This window comes from Vicugna pacos, chromosome 7, assembly GCF_048564905.1.
Source record: "Vicugna pacos chromosome 7, VicPac4, whole genome shotgun sequence".
Lineage (NCBI taxonomy): Eukaryota > Metazoa > Chordata > Mammalia > Artiodactyla > Camelidae > Vicugna > Vicugna pacos.
The window spans coordinates 49,509,851-49,537,114 of record NC_132993.1 but is presented as its reverse complement, the minus strand read 5'-3'; the positions used below and the strand labels follow the sequence as shown (position 1 = coordinate 49,537,114).

The following is a 27,264-nucleotide window of genomic DNA, read 5'->3' as shown; positions in this document are numbered from 1 at the left end:
CTGGGTGTAGTTCACTGATCTTCTTGTATTAGTGGCTTGCTGTTTTTGATAAAATTTGAAGAACTTTGTTATTTCTTAAAATACTATATTCTATTACGTTCTCTATATCTTCTATTTTTTAGAGCCCTATTATATGTTTACTTGATCACTTCTCACTATCCCACTGGATATTAAAGTTCTCTCCATTGTCTTATTTTCTCCTCTCTACTTCTATTTGGATAATTTCTCTTGACCTGTTTTTAAGTTCATTGTCCTTGTCTTCTGTTTTGTCCAAGCTGCCATTAATCCCATCCAAATACTTTTTCATTTCCCATTTAGTTCTTTTTCACAGCTTCCAGATCTCTTTTGAAATTCTCCTCTTCATCTTTATGTCTCTCTTTACTATCTTTTCCCGTAAATTCTTAACATGTCTATCATAGTTAATTTAAAAATCCTTTTCTGGTAATTCTAATATGAGTCACTTGTGAGTATATTTCTGTTACCTCTTTTTTTTTTTTTACTTGATTGTGAGTCTTGTTATTTTGCTTCTTTGCATGTCTTGTAATATTTGATTATATGCTAGGCATTGTGTTTAAACTCCAGTCATAGTCAAATCTAGTGTTAAAACAAAGAGCTTGTTTCTCTGGATTGGTAATTAAAGTTTCTTTGTATTCAAAGCTCTTCAATGATTTAAAGAAAAGCCTTTTTTTTTTTGGTTATTAAGTGATTTATTTTACTTTTGGAGGACTGAAGTTCTGCACATCCCTCTTTTTTCTAATCAGATGTGGATCTCCAAAACAAATATGTTTTTGAGAGAAAGTTGAAGTTCTCTCCTGTTTTAAATTTTATCTCTCACATTGATAAGGAACATGTCAATGATTAGGATGAGGTCACTTGACTTATTTCTCCAATGTTGATTTTTCAACGTTAATAAAGGAAAGGACAAATATGTTACTAATATACTCTCTGCACATCTACTGTGAATGAATGTCTAAACATCAGAGAAAAGGAGAAACCTTGACAGTTATATGTTTATTCCTGTGGAAATCTGCCTTGTTCTTGACCCCCTCACCTCTTGTTTTACTGAATGCTCCAGCTTTTTCTGAAAATTAAGTCTTAAATTAGCCAATTCATGGACTTATTTACACCTCTAGATAATGACTAACATACAAATACTTAAAAGCTTAAAATACTTAAAAGAGAATACAGACTTGTGGTTACCAGAGGGGTAGAGGGTGGGAAGGGAAAGACTGGGATTTCAAAATTGTAGAATAGATAAACAAGATTACACTGTATAGCACAGGGAAATATACACAAAATGTTATGATAACTCACAGAGAAGAAAATGTGACAATGAGTGTGTATATGTCCATGAATGACTGAAAAATTGTGCTGAACACTGGAATTTGACACAACATTGTAAAATGATTATAAATCAATAAAAAATGTTTAAAAAAAACACAAATACTTAAAAGCTCTTGGATTAAGTAAAAGGTGAGACAGCCTATTACTCATATTCTTTACTCATGAACCAAGACCTGTTGCCTAGTGGCCTGCCTGTGCTGTTCGCACTGCACAGTCTGCTTTCTAGACTTTTATTCTGCCCATCTGCTTTTCTTATGGCTAATATTTCAGTTTTTACTTTATAGTTTCAATTGCCTGCTACATGGTAATTGGATCTGCCTATTTCCAGTCTCTATCTGGTTCTTGACTTTGGACTGTCCAAATTTTATTGCTTGTATGTGATTTAGCTCATATTGACTAAAAATTGCTACCTATTCCTTCAGACTCTGTCTGGATCTCTCTCCACTCTAAAACTTGTTGAAATCTTTTCAGTCTCTGACATCTACTTTATACTTTTAGTCAAAGTCCTGATAGTATTTTTAAAATAACTTGAATGGGAAAGAATGCTTCCTGAAATAAATTCCAGTCTCAAATTTAGCATTTATTTGCAAGGTTTTCTACGGCTATATTTTCACCTCAGTATTTCACATATAGAGCAAATAATGTATAGTGGAAAAAATGTTCCAACTAATTTATGTTTGTTTTATATCTCTGATAGTATTAAATTTGATACCTGCTGGTTTATGTCTAATGCAGATGTTTCCTTGCTTTTTTGTTTCAATCTCTGCAAAAGACTGTTTGACTTTTTGATACCACTGTCCAAATCACACATATCATACACACTTGGAGAACATGAGTATTTTACACCTTTGTAATGTTATATGGTAGTAAATTTCATACACACACACACACACACACGAACTTACAGAATGAAACTTCTAGTCAATTGAATTGGTGTTGTTTCTACATGGTGCTATTATGTACATAATGCTATACAAGTTAATTTCTTTGGTAGAAATTTTGGTTTGATTGCCTAGTTTTGACTGAGTCATCTGGTTTAATTGTTGGAAGCTCTTCTTGTTCTAGTATATAGCCATGGATTTACTTACTTATTTTTTAGTGAAGGTACTAGGGATTAAACCCATGACCTCATGCATGCTAGGCATGCACTTTACCACTGAACTATGCCTTCCCCCCTTGCCATGGAAAATTAGGGTTTAATACAAGAAGAAATGTTACAATTAGAAGAATAATGTGGCCAAAGTTAAAAATCATCTATCTAAAGAACCCAGACATTTTAATAATAGTTATAAAATATACATTGCTACTGTAAAATTTTTGAAACTTCTTGTTATATAATTGTATGTATACACTGAAAGCTACCAAGAATATTGGATTCACTGTTGGTTGAATGTGAATCTCCTGTAGTAAGGTGTGAGTATAATGACAAAAGTGATGCTATCTTGGGGCATTTGTTGATAAAATCTTCTTCCTCCAGTATTATCTTTACTCAGGTCTTGGTCATTACTATTATCTTACTATAATATCATACTACTTGAGTTGCTGTTATAATGTCATACTGTCATTTTGCACTTTTATCTTCCTAGAATGCTGTGATCATCTGTCTTAGTGTTTTTTTTCCTGGTTCTTAAAACAAAAACAAAAATTCTTTTGCCCTGATGCTTTTTTTTCCCCCAGAAATTTTTCATATTGAGGCTTTATTTTATATGATGAAAAATACCTGATTTTTTTTTTTTTTTTTTTTTTTTAGTCACTGTGGTCCAAAAACCAGTCATGTTTCAAAAAGTTCAGGAATTGAATTGTTGGGCCTTGTATCAACTCAAACCACTGATTGATAAACGAAACAAATTGCTTTCAATAGGTTATTATTGCCTTACCAAGACCCACATCCTGATGATTCCCACCCCTCATAAAAAACTTCTTCATAGTGGATCCATTGTTATTATTTTCATACAGGGCTCAACTTAAATTATGTGTAATATAAGCACCATCAAATGCCCTGTCTCCTTTCCACCAGGAGACTGGTTTTTCATGAATGTGTTTACTCCTATCTATGGCCACATCCTTGCCAGGCTCAGGCTGTAGGCATTATGGGCCACAGATGCCAGGCTTCCTAAGAACTGTTTTCCAGTGCTGTCATCAAGCTTCTTCCTCTGGATTCTTCGGGGAACAAGGCTGGCAGCTGTGCATATGCTTTGGGGTCCACCATTCAGTTAAACTGCTAATGCTGGGCTCCTGTTTTCCTGGCTCCCTTGAGTTCACTCAAAGAAATGAAATGGTATTCCCATATGTCCCTTATTGTTTTCTTGGCAAATCTCCCTACCTCCTTTAACCTCCCAGATTCTAGTATGTGAGAGACAAACTTTCTTTGTGAAACTTCCTTCCCTCAGAGGCTGTAGAACTAATAGCATTGGTTTTAAAGCAAGCTGTCTTTTTAGAAAGTCTTTTTTGAGGCTGAAGTTAACTGGTTTTAAGGGCTGTATTAGTGTATTTCAAGATATGTGTCCAGTTAAAGGCAACCCAAAATGATTAACTAATTTGAATGTCAGATTTTACAATTCGCTCATATATTCTTAGGGGGTACCCATTGACTGAGTGTTCAGATATTCTTCAAAACAGTATTTTATCTTCATAGTCCTGGTAAATTCCTTCTTTTCAAAAATAATCACAAAACTAGATTTTCTATTTTTATATATAGAATTAACAATAAAGAGATTGCACTGTGCTTATTAGAGACTTGTGAAATTGGACACAAGTGAATAAGGTCTAGCATTTGTTAGTACTACATCCCTAAGATGATATAATTTGATCCTCTCTCTTTCTGATAAAGACTGACAGAGTAGGGCAAACCAATTATTTATGACATTTAATAGGCATAATGCATTTTTTTTTTACTTCTACGTAAGATTTTACTTCAAGAACTTAAAGCTGGAAAGAGGCATATTCCACTTTAATTATTATTACCATCCTGTAAATCATGTGGAACTGTTTTGTTGCAGATATTAGTGTAGCTGAAGAAAAAGACCTCAGAATACACCAAAGATCTGCATTTGCTTTTCAATAGCAGCTTTGAATGGAAACTGGTATAAGGCATGTTAAACAAATGGTGAGCTGTGTCATATCCATATCATTCAGCTCCAGATTACAGGTGAGTTAACAGTTCATTAATAACACAGCTGTGCCTGAGCTGGTCCTGAAAAGTGGACTCTGAGCCAGTTGATGCGTAAGCTCCGATAAGGTAAACAGAAGTGGGAAAACCAAAGCAGGACAGTGATTGTCTACTTTTTCTTTCTCTGCCCCTGAGTTGGTTTCTGATCATCTAAATCCATTACCAGAGAGTGACAGAAGAAGGTAGTATTAATTCAACTTTAATGTATGACCTTAACCTAGAATTTTAACATTCAGTGCTGTCAGCAAGGACACTGTGAACAGTTTCCATCGAGCAGTTTTCAGGTTTTTTAGCCAAATGAATGGACTCTCCTAACACAATATTGAGTGTACCAGCACCATTTGGATGGGGAAGCAGAGTTTAGTCAAGTTCAAATGAACCATCATAGGTGGCCCACAAGATGCCAGAGAATTCTGACGGACATTTTGTCCTTATTCAACTCTTTCTGACTGAGGGTGACAGGGGAAGTCCTTATAAATGAAGTACTTACTATAGCAAGATGAGCAGTATTGTTTGTATCTTAAATCCTGTTACAACAGGTTACCATTACCCACCTCTGCCCACTAAAACAAACAAAAGAACAACCGCAACAACAACAAAACACCCAAACAGATACAACAGACAACATAATAACTTCAAATAATGATTTTCGGAAGCAAAATTTTGATATGAAAAGGGAACATTAGGATCTTCTCTCCAGTTAAATCTTTTAAAAGCATTGTATCTATACCATGTTTCTGATTTCTTGATCTTTGTGCAACTTAGTATAAAGAACCAGAAGTTTATTACTATACATAATTTTTGTAAATATGTGAAACCAACTAATGCACACTAAATTTTATTACTCTTTCAGTCTAGCATCAGGTAAAAGACTTGTACACTTGGCAAATGTATTTATTGAGATGTTAGAAAGGGCACTTATAAGCAGATTGATTTGTTGGGAGATAAATTATGCTATCTTAGTATAGTCATATAAATTGCAGGTTCTAACTGCTTTCAGCACTTCTTTTTACTAGAGCCGAATAGCTTATGCACTGGTATATTTGATAATTATAGTTATTGAGTATCAAAGTAGATTAAAATATCTCCAAGTTTTCTTTAGAAAAATCAACCTATGTATAGATTGATTTTAAGAAGTGTTTATTAAAGTCATTTTCAAAATTGATAGTGCATTAATATGAATCTAGGGTAACTGGGATTCTGGCTTCCAGTGAAATAATTCAAGCACATAAGTCATTGCATATGAATTTCCAATTCAGCAAATGTATTGGAAGTAATAATTCAACCATCACATCTTTATTTGGAAATACATGCTGTAGAGTTTTTCCATGCAGTTCTCATTTTTGATACATATTATTTCACTGAGGATTGATACTTTAGTACATTTAGAAATACTTTAGTGGTAATACTTAGGAGACATTGGGAGGTAATTACTGAGCTCTAAGTTAATAATGCACTAAAAGAGAAATTTTAAAAATAGAATCCCAATCAACTGGTCTGACATGCTCAATTAGTCTTTGGGTAGTAACCAGTTATGTTATACATAAAACATTTTTCTCAGCAGGACAGATTTCTTTGATTTTGTTCTTATAGCTTCCCCAAATAGAGTTACATTTAAAATATTAAATAAAAATATAATGTTTGATCAACTACTTCAAACAAACACAATTTTCTCATTTCCTGTCAGTTTATAAATATCGCATACATTTTCTGTACTCTGTATGCAGTTATGCTTTTATAAAGAATAAAATAAAGAACAAATTGTCTGAAAGTATATGCAAGGAAGTGAATATAATGATGGACTCTGAAGTCTAGCCCAGATTAGGAGAGAAGTAAACATGGTGGTAAGGATGAATGATGGACAGCAAAAATTAAGGTCAAAGGATTGGACATACCAGTGCAGTTGAAGCATCATCTGGAAAATAGGAGGATAAGAAAGTAGGATATTTGACATTGAGATTCCCTTAGTTATTTGTAATGGCAGGGTTTAGGAGTATGGCTGTAAACAGAAAACAGATTTATTGAAGGCAAGGAGTCAGAGAACTGAGAAATCAGGCTACTGAATGGTTTGTCTGTTTGGTTATTGAAATTGCTAAGAAATTACCAGATGAGTGATGGATGGAGAGAAAGACAGAAATTCAAAAGGCAAAATATTCAAGAAATGGATAGCACATAGACTTGAGTGCTATTTAAAAGCAAAATCAACAGGAATTTGTCATGAATTAAATAATAAAATGAGATGGAGGAATGATAAGGAGAGGGAGCCATTAAAGATAATTCATCAGTCCCTTACTTGAGCCACTGGATGAATCACGGTATCATTGGTAAGTTAGAGAAGGCTGGGAGAAGCTTAGGAGTTTGATCTTGGGTATGTTGAATTTGAAGTAACCTTGGGATACCCAAGTAAAAATATCAGGTAAGTGGGCTGGTATTTTGGTCTGGTGTTCAGAGCATTTTTCATTCTGGAAATAGAAATCTGCCAAGTATGTTATGATGGGTGATAATTGAATTCCATGAGAGTTGTGGCATTGCGTAAGAAGTGAGTATGGAAAGCAGAGAGAAGTCTAAGACTGGGCCTGGAATAACCTCAATGTTTAATGAGCAGACTGAGGGTGATGAGCCTTAAGGAAGATGATTAGGAAGTGGAAAGTAAAATAAGGAAACCAGGAGAGTATGAAATCACAGAAGCCAAGGGAAGAGAGTGTTTTAAAAAGGAAGATGTAGCCAGTAATGCTGAAAGCTAATGAGGGGCCAAGTAGGTTGAGAGCTTAAAAATCTCATTGGATTTAGTGATGTGAGGCCATTGATAACCTTAGCAAAAGCTTGTTTAGTGAACTGATGGAGATGGAGAATAAATTAGAGATAGGTGACTGAGGCAGAGGTGAGGAAAAGAAAAAAAGAGAAGGCATGATAGACCACCTTTTCAAGATTTTTAGCTGTTAAAAGGGAAGGAAAAGAAGTGTGGCAGTTGGAAGGATCAATGGAATTAAGACGGAGATAAACATTTACATGTATATGCATGTATATGAATATAGTTGTATTATTTTAGTTAACATACATATAATTTTATTTTCAGTTCAGTAGAAAGTTGATCCTGTTTAAACCTCGATGAAATGTATATAATTGGGAATTTTAATATGAATTTAATATGTTAGTAAGAAAAACAAATGATAGTGGAAAAGTAGGAGGAGATATCCTAACTGCAGGTGGTGAGATGGATTCTAGGAAGGAGTACAGCTTTTCTAGTGTAACAGGAGGCAAAGGGAATGGGACTGCCACAGGACTCAGCCTCAGTCATCTTACTGTGTTCTATCTTCTTTCTTTCAGGGTGATCTAATCCATTTTTCATATGAGAGTGTTTTGGGGGCAGGTGCAGTAGGCTTCATGCTCTCACAGCAGCCATGAGAGAGGAAGATACTAGCTCTAGCTGCTTGCAGGCAGGTTTGTGAGGTGTGAGAAGGGGAACAGCTGCCACCTGAGCAGGCTGCGGGAGAAGCAGGTTTCAACTAAGGAAAGGGGTGTCCTCAGAAAAGAGTTTACCGCTTCTGAGAACACACTGGAAAGTTTGAGTGGATCGTTATGACTAAGAAAAGACTTGTTATTGGCAAGAAGATAATTTTCAAGCCCAATTCAAACAGCTTCAGAAGCAGTTTAATAGAATGGTGGATATTACTGGAGAAAACTATAAAGGGAAAGGCAGACCCTTTGTTCAAGGAATTTGGCTGTAAGAGAAAAGAGGAAGATGGAATTAAATTCTGTTTGGCTTTTTGTTCTCTGTAACCTAGCTAGTTACCTGTGCAGTTTCACTTCCATTTTGTTTCTTAACATGAACTGAATTCAGATTGATTTTCTGTATGTAATACTTTCTAAAATCCTTTTTCCTGAGCCAGTGTTCATGTTTTTCCCCCATCCAGAATACCATTTAAATCCTTTTTCATCTTTGTGAACACAACTCTCCCTGTAAGACCTTTAAAACTTACCTCTCAACTTTCTCCTTGTTTTATAATATTTTTTCACTCTGAAATTACTGATATTTGTTGTAGAATTATTTGGAAAATACATGAAATTATAAATTTAAAACAACCCGCTCAGATATGCTGTATGTATTATTTTTAACATTAACACTTCTAAAATTGCTAAGTCTTTCCTACTATTGCTAAAATGTCTAATCTATTTCTACTAAATATTTATAACAAAATTTTAATGGCTATTTAATGTTCTATGGTAAAGATGTACCATCTTTCATTTAGCTGTTCTCCTAATAGTCAACTTAGATAATTCCCATTTTTCCTATTGTAAATAAAACATTATCTTTTACATAAATAGTTGTCTACACAGTTAGTAATACCTTTTGGTCAAGAATCCTTTACGTAGATTACTAATTCAAAAGGTAAATGTTTTATAAAGCCTCTAAATGTACAGAGGCAGATTATTTTCTGGAAAGACTATAATAAAGTATCCTCTTGCAAGCAGCATTTATGAGTATATAGGCACCACTCCATTGTCAGCATGGAGTATTTTTAAAGTTTTTAATTTCCTAAATGGAAAAATGTCTTCCCATTGGGATTTTCATCTTTTATTTAATTACTAATTAAGTTGAATATTTTTTCTTATAATTATTGGTCACTGGATGTTTTCTTCTTTATATTGTCTAATCATGCCCTTTACATAGAAAACATAGTATTTTAAATTTAATTATAAAAGATCATTAGTATTGTTAATCAAATTGTAAAAGTTAGTTACGTGTTGATTATATTGCCTTGTATTATATTTGTTGTTATCTTCACCTTAACTACTGTTTTCCCAGTAAAATACATTGCACATGTCTAATCTTTACAGAATTCTTCATTCTCAGAAGTCCTATAACACTCTAGATTCTCATTCTACACTCTTAAAGTTACACTACTATCTTGTGGTGTTCATTAATAGTTTCTTTTTTATTAATCTTTTGTTGCCAGAGAGATAGTAAGTTGCTTAAGAACAAGGATAAGGAGTATGTTTATCATCATTTTTAGATTTGTAATTGGTATTGTGTGACTGACTTTTTTTTTTTTTTTTAGTACATTTTTTTATTGAACCAGTTGGTTTGCCATTCAAGGACCTTAACAATCTGGCCTAACTTTTTTTTTTTTTGGTGGTAAGGAGAGGTAATCATGTTTATTTATTTATTTTTAGAGGAGGTTCTGGGGATTGAACCCAGGACCTCATGCATGCTAAGCATGTGCTCTACCACTTGAGCTATACCCTCCCCACCGTGACTGACTTGTACTTTGCTTCTGAGATTATTATTATGTTTGTACTCATCAAAATATATAGCAAATTAACTCACTGTGTGTTAATTACCATAATGTTCTAGAATATTTTATGTATATTTAAAGCCCTTGGGAATAGATTATTTTCCTTGATAATATCTTTATGCTTATAGTAAGATTTGGGGAAAAAATATCCCTGGGGTATACTAAAATTATTTCTGAAGTTTTAGGATTATATATTAAAGAAACATCCTGTCGTGAGCATGTTACTTGAATCATAGTTAAGTGAAAGGTGGTGTGAACCATCTGATAAATGATTTCTTTTCTCATGTCAAGCAACCCAACTCTTTGAGTATGCTGGCTTTGCAAGGATTTATAGTTCCCTGCCTTCATGCTGGAGTTACTTCAGCTTTCCGTGATGCATTCCAACTAATCTAGAGGTTAAGGCATTCCTTGATCATGGATAGATCTGATTGCTACTCAGCCCTGGAATTCTTTATAAAATTCCAGAACGTGGGCTAGAAATTGACTTAGGGAATCCAATAAAGTTGCAAGTCTTGGCAGTCATCCAAGCTAAATTTATAGACTGGAAGGAATATGGGCTTTCCATTGTTCTCTTTTTCACCTTTCAGGGGTTTCTTTTGTGTGTATGTGAGTGTGTGAGTGTGAATTTATCATTTGCTGACACTGGAGTGGAAATAATCATTGAGGGGATCCAGCTAAAGAATTTTCACTTTGGATCTTCCCTGGTCTTTTCGTACTTTGACCCAAATCTTCACCAAGAGTGAATTTGTTCTCCCTGTCTAAGATACTGGTGTCAAAAAATACGAAGTTGTTCTTGAAAATGAATCATGTTAATGTAACAGCTGATATGCACGTTTGCCAGCTAGGTACAACTCCCAAATCCCTGTTCTTTCCCTGGCTCTGTGGGAACCTTCTTTTTGAGACAGACTCTGAGAAAATGTGATCTATTTATTCTGTGAAATCGTAATGGGGGCAAGAAAACAAGCTCTAAGCCTCTTACAGATTTCAGTCTTTCTGTGTATGCCTAATGCTCTGTAGTACATGGAGGTCCAAGCAGTCCTCTCATATCTGATCACCGAAAATCTGTCTTGTTCTTACAGAATGGGTTTGCTGTTGTGAGGCCCCCAGGGCATCACGCTGAAGAATCCACAGCCATGTAAGTACCAGGGACTGTTGCCCATCTCCAAGTACCACGGTTCCTGGCGGTCACCTGCCCCGTGCATGTCTCTGAAGCCTCTAATTGTTAGCAGATGGACTGAAAAATCTTGCGAGGTACTCCCAGAAGCAGATTTATGGCTTCAGAGATCATATAGCATTTTAAAAAATGCTCTGAACGTTATTTATAATGGTTTTCCTGGCTGATTTGCTTTCTTATTTCTCTGTTCTTCTCTATTCCGCAGGGGGTTCTGCTTTTTTAATTCAGTTGCAATTACCGCCAAATACTTGAGAGACCAACTAAATATAAGCAAGATATTGATTGTAGATCTGGTATGTATTCCTGGCCAGAGCTGCATTTTCAGTGACTCTAGATAAAAGGGAGTGAATTTGTATTTCTGTTAGGTTGCCTTGCTTTTAGCACTTGCAAACAACTAAAGGGTGTGTTTCCTTTGAATGTGGAAACTCATTAAATTCAGGATTGCAGTTCTGAAACCATAAACATTCACGTTTCACTTTCATGGTGTTAACTGCAATTTAATGAGAAGAAGGCGCAGATCAGGGCAACTTTTATGATCCTTAAATGAATTGATACTTCCACAGTTAAAATAACCCAACAGAACCTGAATTTACTTTTCCCTACAGAATATAGACTTTAAATAGTCAGATGTGCTGGAAAGAATGCTGTTACTTTGGTAACCAATTGGCCACTTCCCCTAGTTAGCAATCATGTTGCTTGTTGTGCAACAGTGGTATTATTAAAACAAGTCAGCATGTCATTCTTTCTGAAAAGATCTCAGATCATGCATGCCAGTTTGGGATGACTCCCGGCAGGACCCTGAATGATTAAAAGTCAGAGGCATTAGATTAGTCTTACGTTTTAACATGATGCATTCTTACACAATAGACTTATAATTTGCTTAACAAATGGTTTGTTTAAATGCAGATGACACTTGGCATGTTGTCTATAGTATATTCGTGAATAATGAGCTGGAGATCTGCCCCATACAAAAGGACCAACCCAGGAAAGGGTGAAAGAGAGCTGACTGGTGATTTATGAGCCCCGTTTTCAGTTTGCCTCCAGTTCACGAGGAGGTGTAATAGGTTGTCTGACAAAGCATAGACAGGAAATGAACCCTGGCATCCAAAGCGAACCTGCTACATCTGTACTTAATTAATTTTTGCAGGTGATAAAAGATTTAAAGGCAAAATATGTTAAAAGTTTTTTTGAAGTGCAAGGCTTAATAGTCTAAATCTTGTTCATATCTGCACTCATAATTAAATCTTATTGGGAAGTCGTGGCCTCACCGTCCAGCCCTCTGATGCAGTTAAGCAGACACACCGAAGGGTTGAGAGAGCACAAACAAAGCCATGTGAAGAAGTACTTAGTCAAGGTAAAATGAAGATAAAAGGAATGAAAAAGACTGATAGCCACTTCTAGTGTTTGGTAGGAATGGCTGTTTTCCACATACTGTATCATAGCCTTCCTGCAAGTACTTTGGTGCTGAGAGTATTGAAACCCAGCTTTCCACATATTTTCCAAACACGCTTAAGTTTCATTGTAGGTCATAGTTCACCATTAAAGAGATGTGTTGAAGGCCTAGATATACTACAGCGGCAAGGTCTTAAAATTTTACAAAAACGAGGACATCAGTACCTATTTTCCCATGAACATATAAAATGACATTTTAAATAATTAATAATTATTGTTTTGCCTGATTCATAAGATAGTAAATTTTAAAAAATGATTTGCTTCTAGAACTCTAAGTTCTGCTAGAAAGATAAGGCTAAAATCTGAAGAAAGCATACCAGATGAAGGCCGAGGATTGGGGGAAAATTTTTCTATACTTTCTGAATTTGTCAAAATTATGCAAGAAGGAAATTGGTAAACTGTCATCCTGTCCTTAAGAATTTTGTAGTATTACTTTCTGAGGAATCGCCTCTGCTACCATTTTATGGTATTATGAAGATACTGTTAGGAGTCTCTTTAAAAGCACATTTGTGACATCCAAAGTCTAATGTGATTAATTGAATAGACTTGAAAGCTAAAATGCCCGACTTGTGATGGATATTTTGTACCCAGAGGATTTATGTGTAAAATTTTGTTTTTGTACATTAATATAAGAATAAAAGATTGCTGGAGATAATTGGTATGATTTATAAAATAAGTTGCTTGGTAGCTCCGAGGAGTGTCCTGTAAGCTTACTGGCCTTTGATTATGAATTTGCTCCATTATCCAACATAAAGGATACTGATTTCCCAGTAGGCTGTAGTAGAAGAGAAGTTTTTGTTTCATATTCTCCAAACATACAAAGTTCTGTCCAAAGGGTTGCCTCTGAGATCACCACCAGCACGCATATTCTTACTTTAAAGTCTTCCAAATTCTGCAGCTGCAGGGATACTTTGAGGAAATTCCCCTGTTTCTTCCAGCTGCCTAGAAGGAAGTTTTAAAGTGCCACGTGGCACTGATATATCCGTTCTCCCTGGCTGACAGATCTATTCTGCAAGTTAGCAGAAGAGAAGTAGAGGTTCTTCAGTGGCAAAAGAACTTTATTTCTGTATATCCAAAGTTGCTAACTTTAGCTAATTGGTATGAATTAGATCCGCCAATGCCTGGCCCAACAGACGGCGAAGCTACTCCATTGTCCAGCAGCTAGGTTCAGCATTTTTTATGCCCAGTGAGGAGAGAGCCAGAGCTTTAATTCACCTCCTATTTGAGACCACAGCCAAATTCAGAAGCATTGACTCTTTTAGGAAGCAATGATTCTAGTTGACCTGTCTGTGGAGGTTATTCATTCCAGTTCTCTTTCTGTGGAAAATTCCAAAGACATCCAGATTGGTGAGGAAAGGGAGCAGGTGCACCTGCTTTTCAGCCTGCAAGACATTGGCTGTTGTGTTCAGGGCATGAACCTGTCCTACAAGTGGGATTTGTCTGCAGGACTCCAGTAACTTTAATGTAATGTGGCTTTCAGTGGAAAATAATGTTTTAGGCTATTTTCATTAGAAGACACTTCAAGGGTCTTTAGATTTTAGGCAGTTCCATTTTTGGCCAAGCACCAGACTTGACCAAGAATTGTCGCAATTGGCAATACTAAATAATTGTAAGTGATAACATTAACTGCTAGAACATATAATCTATTCAAAGCTATTTTAACATTGTAATGAAAACATTGACTCTAAATCCTGGTATAGAATACATTTTCACAGTATATCTTTAATCAGTAAAATGTTGAAATGATTTTTCAGCATTTCCAACAAATCTTAGATATATGATCTATTTTAAGGTCATTAATAATTCAGTTCATTTCATTACTATATAATAGATAATTTTCTTATATTGCCCTAGTATATATTTGTTGCTGTGGGGTGGGGAAAAAAATCCTCATTTTGAGCAGTAAGTACTTTGTATGAATATTTTCAGAGAAAGCTGAAAAAAATATTCTCAAGGTTCTAAGTTGTTGCCCAAAACAAAAGGCACATTTGGACTTATCTTTATCTCTAAATACTTTGTGAATATAAATATGGAATCAAGAATTATCCATGTATTTTAGAATCAATTTGTGAATTTTAATGAATGACGCCTGTTGAAACCTTATGGTACTGTGGGTAGGACTATATTTCTTATTCTGAAATGTATGCAAAAAATTTGTACTCAGCACATTTTTCAAGAACAATGCTTTTATACCTAAAGCAAATTATCTTTTTTTTTTTACCTTCTTAAATAAACCCTTGCAACATTAAAGCAGTATTTTTCTGGTTTTCAAACTGTGAATGCATTTAGGCACACAGCAAAATTTTTCTTACAATGCTGACTAAAAATTCTGTCATTTAGTAGAAATGCAAACATTCCATTGATGTTGTTTTTCAAAATATTTAGTTTGTCCATCCTCTGGGTATCCAGTAGCAAGCTCAAAAGACATTGTGGGTTGAACTGTTTCATTTTTGTCCTCATAAAGGAAAGTAGTTTTGCTCTCTCTTCCTTTCATCTGAACATTCAGAAATCCAGGAATTAATGTATTTTCAGTAAGTTATTTTTCTCCCTGATGTGTATGCCTTTAGACAGAATGAGTTTCTGGGAAGATGGTATCTTCTCCAATATCTTATGATTCCTCAATTGATTTTGGATATATGTAGTATATTAAAGGGAGGGAGGATTGGTGTATGTCTACACTGTGACTAGCAAACTCAGAATAGGCTTTCGGAACCCACCAAAAGGAGATTTTGGTGGTGTCTAGTGAGGGAGTTCTGTGCTGGAGGTTGAAGTGGAGACAAGTTATATAAACTTCAATAGGTAGCAATACTGGCCACCAGTCTCACTTCATAGGTTTGCTAAGAGAATCAAAGATATAATGAATGTAAGTGTAAGTTAACAATATAATGGTTATGTGTTTGATCTTTGGAGTAAGAAGTGGATTCAACACCTACTCTTGCAAAAATTACTGAAACTCTCCAAGTCTCAGTTTACTTACCTTTTTCAATTAGGGAGAATATTATATACATCATATAATGGTTAAATAATCCAAGCAAGATATTTAATACAGTGCCCAACTCAAAAATTGTAGGACTCATTATTGAAAATAGTTTGATTCTTACTGATATAAAATAAAGTACAATAAGTGTATAGTCACAAGTGACCAAAGCTTTTTTATAATAGAACCTGAAACCATATATAAGTTACACATGTAGCAATAATATTATATTAAATACAAATATATGTTACTCACTTTTAAGAGTCATTTATTTTATTTTGTTAAGAACCTTTTAGGAAGCATATTAATTGAGATTCTTAACACTTCAGGTCTTTTAGTGAGGACATTTTTAAAAATGCTATTAGTTTTATTTTTCCCATTATCTTTTTATCAATTCCAGCATGTTTATGTCATAAAACAATTAGAAAAACGAACTATGAAATTTGGAATCATTATCAAAATTATCAAGAATTTTTTCATTCATTTTAATGAAACAGGCCTTTTTTTTTTTTTTGTGGGAAGAGGGAGTGGTGTGGGGAACAAAAAAGGAGGAGGAAGGAGGCTGGGAAGAGAGCCATAATATAATATTAAAATTAGGCAGATTGGACAAGATTACATAAAGCCCCATGCCATCTTTCTGCTTTGGCCCAAATGATTTAATAGCTAAAGAGCTCATGCTCCTGTGTCTTCAACTCTTGCCATTACGATTTTACCGAAATAAAATATGAAGTCCTTTTTGCATCTGGCATCTCTTTTGAAGTCACTCTAACTGCTGAGGGACTGCTAACTGAACTGAACGCTTCAAGAGAGCCAATTTACTCAGCTGGTTGCAAAGCCTTTGACCTTAATGGTGGGACTTGGCAAATCAATGCGTACACGTATGTTTAGTGTTCTGTCAAGAATTGCGAAAATGCTCTGTAAGCCATAGATCCTTCTGCAAAATGCTAGTTTGTAGTTTAAACATTAGTCTTTCTTCAGAGGCCAATGAGGCTAGTTAATTAAGCCTGAGGGGTTATGAACTGTTGGCAGTTAATAAGTCATAAAATTCCTCCATAAAACAGGATGCGAGATTCCATCACTGAAGCAAAGAGTACAAAGGGCCGGTGTATAAATATCTAATTGTACCAAAGGACTGGGCTTTCTCAATGACTGCTCATCTGGAGTCTCCAGGGCATGTTCGCTGTGGTTTCCTGATTTTTAGAAGCCAGTTTAAAAAATGAGTGCATTAAAGGGTAATTTGCCTGAAAGTTCAGGAAGTAAAGGGGGTGGTGTGGAAGCAAGCTGAACAGCAAAAAGAAAGAGGGACATAGAAGACAGAAAATGAGAAGGAGGGTGGGGTAGAAAAGACAGGGAACTAGAAATCAGGAAAGTTGTCTCCATACAGAGTTAAATGTGACTGTATTTGTCATCTGTTTTCTTTTCCCTGTAGGATGTTCACCATGGAAATGGTACACAGCAGGCCTTTTATGCTGACCCCAGCATCCTGTATATTTCACTCCATCGCTATGATGAAGGGAACTTTTTCCCTGGCAGTGGAGCCCCAAATGAGGTTCGGTTTATTTCTTTAGAGCCCCACTTTTATTTGTATCTTTCAGGTAATTGCATTGCATGATTACCCCTAATTTTCTTGTCCTTTGCTGGTGTTTTAAATTACACGAGATTACTGAATTATCCCATGGGACCAAGAACCAGTGCAGAACAAGTGCATAACCCAGAGCACTGGTTGTCAAGCAATGTTGGGCTGATTTGACATGTTGTTTGATGTTTATTTCAAGAGCTTACATGTGTTTGTTTTCCTCTCTTCTTGCTTCTTCCCTGTGCTCTCGTCTACCCACTGTGGTGTGGTTTTTCTCTTCCCAGGTTGGAACAGGCCTTGGAGAAGGATACAATATAAATATTGCCTGGACAGGTGGCCTTGATCCCCCCATGGGAGATGTTGAGTACCTTGAAGCATTCAGGTTGGTACTTCTTTCTCTGAAAGTGGCAAATTAGAAAATAAAGGTCCACTGAAACAACAGCATATGTAAAAGAGAAATGCAAACTTCTAGCTAAGGTACAGTGGCTAAAGGAGCCATTCTATCAAAGCTCCAGGAAATATTTGCCTTGGGGGAACCTGAATATTGGTACAAAGTCACATAAGGAGTACGTGTATGAAAAAGAGGTGCATCAAGACCTAGTATGCAGGTATGTTGGCCAGTAGCCAGGCATGCTCCCCTCCTGTGAAAAAAAAAAAAAAGGAAAAATATTTTTGTTCAGTAGTTCTGGAAAATTCTTCCTATTATAACATATGATGTGATTTGGAATGGATATTAGCTTATTAAAAGCTCAAGGAAGTCCTTCACTACTTATTTAACTTTTTTGAACAAGCATTGCCCAGACTTCATTGAACTATAGAATTCCTTTTGCATGTAGCTCTCCTTTAGTTCTGAGGAGCTAACTGACATTTGGAACATTGGCCTAGGCAGTCTCACTTCATGGCTGAGTAAATGACTTTTCTCTCTCATAATACGTGTATTTTCCCTCTCACATTAAAACACTAGCTGACTAATTGGCTGTTTTCAGTTTCTTTAAAACATGTAGCCAGTGATTGAAGTATATATTACTGTGTAAATATTTCATTCTGCTACATTTTTTTCCTAAGAACTTTAAAAATTAATTTAAATAAGAAATACAACAAATTAAAGGTTTTCTTTTTAGATATAGCTCTTTTAAAATGCATTTGTTCTCTGGAATTAAATTTTTTTTCAGTCCTTGGAAAGGTCTTTGTTTTAAGGAGAAATATCAGATTATGTCAATATGTGCTTCACTTGCAAAATTTTAGATTTTAACCTCTTGGTAATGCATGATTTTTGGATGTTTTGTGTATTTGAAAGCAAAAGCAAACAAGTACATGATAAGAAATTTTAGAAGCATTCTTTTTTTAAAAAAATTTACCATTTATAAATTCCCAAGGGCAAAATCCTGTTGATAATATGTCCAAAACACATAGGGAAATTTTTTATTTGGTGAAAGTTTGGTGGGTTTCTGTTGTCCTGTGTATCATGCATACTTTAATTTCTCATTTGAGAGTCATTCTCATTTGAAAATAGGTCCAAGAAAAATTATAGAAAATTGCTATTTTCAAGGATATACAGTAGAATAAATATATTTGCTTTAATATTTGGGATACTAAGGAAAATTCTACTCATAGTTCAGATTTCTCCTTTGAAAAAATATGCTCATGTATATATACTATTTATAGAAAAAATAACAGACAAGTTTATTTGACTTGGGTTGTCTATGATGATACTTTGTGTTAATTAGAAAAACTAAAAACTTATATTAAGAAACTATAGGGATTTCAATATTATGAAATCTTTTTGCTTATATTTGCAACTTAACAAGCATTATTAATATTTTAAAGCAACTCTAATGGAATAATAGATTTTTATATTATTTAACATATGAATTAGTCTTTTTACCAAGTGAACCCAGTAACATACAGAATACATTAAGTTCTCAACTTTACTGTTGCATATAATCATATCCATTAGCCTGCCATATAAAATTGTTAGTTTTTTATTATTATAATACTATTTGTGGTACTGTGGCTTTACATAGGAATGAATCACATTCACAACAGGGAAGGATAATTTATATTTTACACCTGTTTGTTCTCTCATGACAAAGTTAATGGTGGATGAGTTGTTTTTTTTTTAAAACCCCTTTGAACACAACAGATTCATGAAACAATGTGAAAACAGATAATTCAGTGTATATTATTGTCTTTTGATTGAAATAGTGAGTGAATCAACTGCTCCTCAAAGTGTGTGAATATCCTCAAGTGTGGCACCTTCTCTTTGCCTGGATTGTAGATGATCTGTATTAGTAAACTCTTCTAAACTTCTCAGTCCAGTCACCATATCCAAGCTTAGAGAAGCGGTGTTATTTAGCTAGGCTAAGTGTAAAACTGGCTTCTAATGTTCGCAGTTATTTAAGGACCAGATTTAAACCATAGTAATTCTGTTCATTTTGAACTATACCATGTCTGTTTGCCACTTAATGTGTGTGACTAGAACTACTTGTAAATTTGTTATGGAGGAATCAAGAAAGTAAGTCTTTCATTCAAAAAAAATTCATTGAACAGATAGTATATGCCAGGGACAGTGATGAGCACTTGGAATTTAGAACTGATTTGCTCTTAGGGAGCATAACGAAAGTGATCCTGTTTTAGAGAATAGATGTCCTTAGACAGTGAGAAGTTAACGTGATGCAGGGTCTCAGGAAGGACTTCACCACGTATTTTTTGACCTGTGCTTTCAAGGATAAGTGGGAGTTTTCAAGGGGTAAAAGAATTGAAGTAAGGGGATTCATACTAGGCAGAGAAAGTAGACTGTGAAAAGCATGGAGTCATGACATGATCTTGTTCTGCGGGCTTAAGGGCATGAGGGTCGGATTGTGTGGCCGGAATACAGATCATAACTTCCTCGTCTTTTGCAGGCAAAGGATTGCCCATCTTGATATATAGGTTCCTTTCTAATTCTGAGTTCTAGTGAGATGCACTCCCAAATAATTTCTGATGTAGTGTTATTTTATATGTGTATCTTTCTTAATATAATTCTTCTTTCTCAGTGTTGAAACTGAAGATTTTTCTGGCATCTGTGTGTGGGTGCAGAATACAGAGTTGGATGAAAAAGAGTTCCTTTTCTTTTTTCTTAATCTTTAATTGTTTCTAGACTGTGGTAAGTGTCTTTGAAGGAAAGCCTGAGTCTCTGAAGCTCCGAGTAGAATATAAGATGGCTGCTTATTTTACCAGCCAAAATTTGTCACATATGTGGCTTATATCATGTGCTGCTTCTGTGGCAAAAAGAAAATTACAAGAAACCGAACATTTTCATGTTTGCTTTACATTTTAAAGATAGTTTTAAAAGTATAATAGAATGTCTAAATTAGTTCAGATAATTAGTTATTTCTTACATGCAGTTCTGAAATAATTAAAGAATATACTGCAGATTTTTCACAAAAGTTTTAAAAATATTCAATAATATCAAATGTTTATGTTCAACTAAATATATTTCTAAGATTATCAGTTTATAAGATAATTATGAGTCTTACATACCAGATTGTAGATTAAAAATCTTACAGACATTTTGGCTGTTTCTTAAGTGATTTGTAAAAGCTACAGAACTACTCATTGGAAGGGCCATGACATGGGTAAAATCTATGTTCTTTCTGTCCCACCACACTGCTATGCTTTTCTGTAGATCATGACTTAAAAGACTAAGGAGTGATAAAGCACAGTGAACTTACACCGAAATGTAAGATCGTCTGTACCTGTCACTTCAAAAGATTGTTCCAGTGGTTCTTTCTTACTCATGGTCTCTAGATGAGCCCTGGACGCATTATTTTTACTAAAGATTAATTCTTTAAGAATTCTGCAAATGTTAAAGTGATTATTTGTATAAGACCATTTATTTATTTTTATTAAAGCATAGTTGATGTACAATATTTTGTAAATTACAGCTGTACAAAATAGTGATTAACAATTTTAAAGGTTATACTCCATTTATAGTTATAAAATATGGCTGTGTTCCCCATGTTGTACAAAACATTCTTACAGCTTATTTTATATCTAGTAGTTTGTAGTTCTTAATTCCCTACCTCTATTTTACCCTTCCTCCCTTTCCTCTCCCTACAGGTAACCACTACTTTGTTGTCTACCTGTGAGTCTGCTGTTTTTGTTACATTCTTCAGCTTGTTGTATTTTTTAGATATCATACAGTATTTGTCTTTCTCTATCTGACTTATTTCGCTTAACATAGTATCCTCCAAGTCTATCCACGTTGGCTATAAATGGCAAATTTTCCTTCTTTTTATGGCTGAATAATATTTCATTGTATGTATATATAGCATATCTTCTTCGTCCATTCATCAGTTGGTGAACATTTAGTTTGCTTCCATATCTTAGCAATTATAAATAATGCTGCTGTGAGCATTAAGGTACATGTATTCTCTTTGAATTAGTGTTTTTTGTGAGTTTTTTTTTTTTTTTGGGTATATACCCAGGGGTGGAATTGCTGGGTCATATGGTAGTTCTTTTCTTAGTTTTCTGAGAAACCTCCATACTGTTTTCCACAGTGAAGCAGCAGTTTGCATTCCCATCAACAGTGTATGAGAATTCCCTTTTTCCCACATCTTGCCAACATTTGTTATTTGTGTTCTTGTTGATGATAGCCATTCTGACTGGTGTGAGGTGATATCTCATGGTGGTTTTCATTTGCATTTCCCTAATGCTTAGTGATACTGAGCATCTTTTCATGTACCTGTTGACCATCTGAGTTTTCTCTTTGGAAAAAATGTCTATTCAGGTCTTCTGCCCATTTTATTTTTTTTTTTTATGTTGTGTTATATGAATTGTTAATATATGTTGGATATTAACCCTTTATCAGTCAAATCCCTTGCAAATATGTTCTCCTTTTCAGTAGGTTGTCATTTCATTTTGTCAGTGGTTTCCTTTGCTGTGGAAAAGCTTTTAAATTTAATTAGGTCCCATTTGTTTATTTTTGCTTTTATTTCCTGTGCTTTAGGAGGTTAGATCCAAAAAATATTGCTAGTATTTATATCGAGGAGTGCTCTGCCTTTGTTTTCCTCTAGGAGTTTTATAGTATCTGGTCTTACATTACATTTAAGGCTTTACCCCATTTGAGTTTATTTTTGTATATGGTGTTAGAGAATATTCTAATTTCATTTTTTTACTTGTAGCTGTTCAGTTTTCTCAGCACCATTTATTGAAGAGACTGTCTTTTCCTCCATTGTATTTTCTTGCCTCCTTTTTCATAGATTAATTGACCTTAAGTGTGTGGATTTATTACTGGGCTGTCTATTCTCTTCCACTGATCTATAAGTCTGGTTTTGGTACCATAATATTTTGATTACTGTAGCTTTGTAGTGTAGTCTGAAGTCAGGGCTCCTGATTCCTCCAGCTCTGTTGTTCTTTCTCAAGATGGTTTTGACTATTCAGGGTCTTTTGTATTTCCATAAAAATTTTAGAATTATTTGATCTAATCCTGTGAAAAATACCATTGGTATTTTTGATAGGAATTGCTCTGAATCTGCAGATCGCCTTGGATAGTATGGCCATTTTAACAGTATTAATAGTTTGTTTATGGTGGGCAAGAGATGATGTGTATCTCATGCTTCTGATTGACTCTAATGAGGAAAACATGTTTGGAAAGACTAGTAATTTCCAGTGTAGAAGATATTAGTACTCTTTGAAATTACACCTGTTTTATTGGATAAGTAAATAAATGAATGAATGAGTGAGTGAATGAAAATCTCTGTGTGGATTTTTTTATTTCAAAAAATAGGTACAAGCCCTTTACATTCAGAAGGTATTGATGAAATTATAAATTACTCATTTGGCATACACGGAGGACTAGCTAAGAGAGTGGCATGGAGTTCTTGATCTGGGTTCCTTAGGTATAAACTACTTGTGATTTTAAAAAATCACAGCTCTCCAAGCCAGCATGTTATAGTCTGTAACTACCGTAATTAATATTTGTTAATGGTAGGAATTTCCAAAAGACAAAGGCTCTCTAAATATTAGCGCTTTAGGCATGTTCACTTCTGGGGAAAAACTCCTTCCCAGAGTGATTCTTTCACTGAGGTTGTCAGTAGGCCAACTAAAAATGGGATTTGAGTGAGTTGTCTAATCCAGAAAAAAGATATTTAGTAGAAATTTTTGTTATTTTTATTGTAAACTACTTGTTTTTTTCTTTTCATTGACTTATGAAGTATCTCTATTTAATCAAAATGTTTTTGTGCTTGTGAATGTTACCTTTGCTAAAATACTTTAACTATATAACCAGTGGAATGTTTAAATATTAGTATATTTGTTTCTAGTCAAAGCAGTTGAATCAGTTGAGCACGTACAAACATTCCAACAGCCTGTATCTCGTTCTATCATCTTTGGTTTACGCCTGTCTGCTTTAATGATATAAGCAAATTTAAAATCCATTAATACAAAATTGTGACTGGAAACTTGACTAGACAACATATCTATTCTCAGTTCATCAAACTGTCAATTCTATTTTATATGCAGCATCTTTAAAATAGAGTTTCCTATGATTTCTCCTCTACTTGTAGCAAAAATAGAAAAATACGCATTTAACTTGAGAGCAGAGAATAGAATCTTTGTCATATCTGTAGAGCAAGTATTTCTCAGGCAACTAGTCAAAATGGTCAGCCTGCAGTTTTCTTAGAGTGGGTGGATTTACTATGGGATGATAGTAGATAACTTTAGGCAAAGCACATGAATAAGTCCAGTATTTTATTTTCTCTGTTGTTTTATTAAACATATCATTGTTATTACAATTAATTTTAGAGCACTGACTTATAAATATGCTTGTCACATGGAGAGAGTGAAATTTAGAGATTGTTTAATTCTGAGAAATGAGATGGGACCATAGTACATATTTATGTTCTAATTGGTAAAGACAACTAAGTAAATATTTTTGTGGTTGTTATTCTTACTTTAATCATATTTAAATGTAATTTCATGTGAAGAGAATGGAAAATAAAACCATTATAAAAATAATAACATAATTGATACTGATAACATAGTAATAACAGAACATTCTTTGAGGACTTAATATTTGCTAGGGCTCATTTCTTTTCATCTTTACAAGTTGTTGAGCTAAGTGCTCCAGGTTTCCAGATGAGTATACCAAGCCCTGTTGAGCTTCAGTAGGTCTCCTGATGTAGCATAGCTAGTTAATGGTGATCAGAGACTAGGTGGCAAAAAATGTGAGTGTAAAGAGAGTACTCCTTTGGCCCTAAACAATAAAGTAGAGTTCTTCTGTCAAGAGTTGGGATAACAAAGCAATAATAAAGTGAGAAATTCTTTGCAAATTTATTTTAGTCAATCCAGCATTTAGCTTGGACATCTAAATTGGTAATGCTGTTTTAAAATTGCAAATAACCCCTAGATTTTCACTACCCTTATACTGTATAGTAATTCTAAGCCACTTCTCTTTGTGCCTTTCCATCGTCTGACACTGAGCCTATCAAATGAAAACCCTATAATTTTTCTTCCTTTTGATAGCCAGACTATTTATAATGGAAATGCATATATACTTTTTCCTTTTTAGTTAAAGGAAATATTTTCTTATTATTTACACATTTAGATTTTTTGAAATGGGTATGTGATTGAACTTGAGAAAACCCAAATTAAATTTTAATAGAAGATAGATTGATAAGTGAACTTCTAGATCCAATTTTGAAATAAATAATGATTTATCATCATCTAAAAAGTCATACTCAATGCTGCAAGATGATTTGGGGCCTTATTTTGTCTATAAGAGCTGTGGTTGATGCTTCCCAGTCTTGAAATGGATTTTCAATTGTTAGTGACAACCAAATATATTATGCTCATGATAGTATGTATTTTCCCAAGGATGTTGAAGACATTTTGGGAAAGAGGGTGGAATTTCTTGAAACAATTTGCCAATATGAAATACTGTACATATCAAATTGGCCCTACTACCATCCTTCCCAGACCGTTTATCATAGCTCACAAATCAAGCCCACATTTTCTCCTTCTGAAAGACTTGGCTAATAAAGAAGATTTTGGCTTCAAATCTGAACTTGTCAATCAATCTTGGGAACAAAGCAAGAATGATTTTCATCTATTGATATTTTATTTCATTGAAGAGTGATACATATGAATTTACTGCTGGTGTGATCTACAATTTTATTCATTGTCCAGATTCTGTTCTTTATATTCAGCAAGTAGAGTTGTTTCAAGAAGTTTTATCAGAACAGGTCAGAAGAAAAAGATCCATAGGAATAAATTTTCAAAAGCTGTCAGCCCTATCTGCTCTTTAGTTTCAGCAGTAAGTATAGTTAAAGAACATTTTTTTCTCTTTCATCTATGCAACATATTGTACCAATTTTCATCAAAAAATTACAATTTCTATAGGTGTGTGTCTCTAGATACCCTTAGAATTTTGCTCTTTGACCCTGGGAGTAAATTGATCTTATGCACACCTGTCTTCCTTGGGAAACTTGCAAACTTCATTTTTGAGCTGAGCATCAAAGAGATATGATATTATTAGACAGTGTAGAGCTCAGGTAAAAAGTCCAGGAAGTATCTTGAAGTTCTTTAAGTTTTGAAAGGTAAATTATATTATCTGCTATGAAGAACTATTTAAAATAGTTCAAATGCTACGACATAGTTTTTATTATTATTTTAAAAGGTCAGATCAATTGTAAAAATTTTAAGTCAACATTTTTCCCTTCTGACTTAGAACAGTTTTAAAGCCAAAAATTTCCAGGAATTTGTATAGAAGTTACACAGTTTTCCAAATAATAAGGACTAATTAAAAGAGTAGCTGTGTTCTATTAATTTTCCCTAGCAGTACTCTCTAAAAAAGAAAGCAATTTGTGTTTCTAGAAATTTGTCTTTATTTTCCAAATGGAACAGTGGATTTTAAAACCCCTGCCTTGCCCAGAATCCTCCAGCATATATGTAATACTCAGAGATATCAGGGAATGAAAGCTTTCCACCAAATATTATTATGAAGCTTTTTAGGCCAAAAATAGGAGATCTTTTGTGCTGTCAAGCAGCTCAGATCAATTCATCAACTTAAGTCATCTCATCTAATAATAATGGAATTAGTGTGCAGTTAATTATGATAAGACACAGCCATACTAGGAGGTAAATATAATTAATATACTATGGAGTCACACTTTTTTTTCACAGTTTTAGTGAATATTTTAAGCTTATGCTCTATTTACTGCTAAGATATGGCCGAATAAAAGTCATTTGTCTTCTATTCATTGAACAGCTATTTACTAACCACATTTCAGTGCCTTTGGGTCTTAGGTAGGTTTTCTTGAAACAGAATAATTCCCCTCTATTTCCATGATTTCACACTTAGAATTTACTGTAAATATATTTAGATGACAAGTAATGTGAAAAAAAGAGATAGAATTTTTGTTTTAATCTACCATAAATATAAATTTGCAGTCCCTTTTTTGGGAACTAGATAAATTTAATGTTTGCTAATAGGAATTTACTTATTAACTTTTGTAGCTAGAGGAATCCACTTTGAGAAACTTCTTTTCAACAGGAAGTCTGTTCAGATATTACTTCTGAGGTGCAGGGCTGGAGTTTATACCATTTCTGTCAGGCAGGACTTTCAGATAGTAGTCCAGGTCTTTGCGTGACATCAGATATCTGAACAACAGACCCAGTTTTCCATAATTCAGCCCAGTAACTTCATGTTATTTAGATGACACTTGTGAATCAACATTTGTTCCCATTTATGTAGACATTGAAACTCCTCTGGTACTCTTACAGAAGGGTGAGGACTTGTCATCGTGTCTCTTATAAATCTGCCCATCTGTCTTATGGGCACCACAGTCCTGGGTATTGGCTATAACCCTCTTCTATTCCAAAGAGCAGTTCTGCTGCTGTGAAGCCATAGGGAGGGCAGCAGGCTTATGGACTGCGTAACTTCTAGTGGGAAAGGCTCAGCAAGGTAACGTTCTTGCCATTGTAGTTCATATTTTACAATTTAAAAAGTGAGTGGGAGAAGGGAGAGATGGATGATTGCGTCACCTTTCAGTCTCAGTGGAATTTAAAATCCGCCTACATCTCAACTGGGGGATATATTTTGCATCTTAAAATAATTGCAGAAAAGGCCATAAAGAAAAATAGCATCTACGTATTATCTTATGTATTAAAGAAAGATACATGTTGTTGTAGTTGAAAACAAAATACTGGTTCACCTAAGATGTGTGAGTTCATAACTTCTTGAAATTAAAGCAATATTGGAGTTACTGAAAATGGATTGAATTTTAGAAACTA

General features: G+C 34.4%; 1 protein-coding gene across 4 annotated transcripts in view; it reads left to right on the top strand.

Annotated features, from left to right (window-relative positions):
• HDAC9 (histone deacetylase 9) overlaps positions 1-27,264 on the top strand; it is a 638,632-nt gene that overhangs the window by 474,069 nt on the left and 137,299 nt on the right. For all 4 annotated transcript variants that reach the window (XM_072964902.1, XM_072964900.1, XM_015245630.3 and 1 more), the window contains 4 exons: positions 10,890-10,945; positions 11,190-11,277; positions 16,843-16,962; positions 17,274-17,371. In XM_072964902.1, the coding sequence (XP_072821003.1) occupies positions 10,890-10,945; positions 11,190-11,277; positions 16,843-16,962; positions 17,274-17,371 (362 nt within the window). The remainder of the gene's footprint in view (positions 1-10,889; positions 10,946-11,189; positions 11,278-16,842; positions 16,963-17,273; positions 17,372-27,264) is intronic.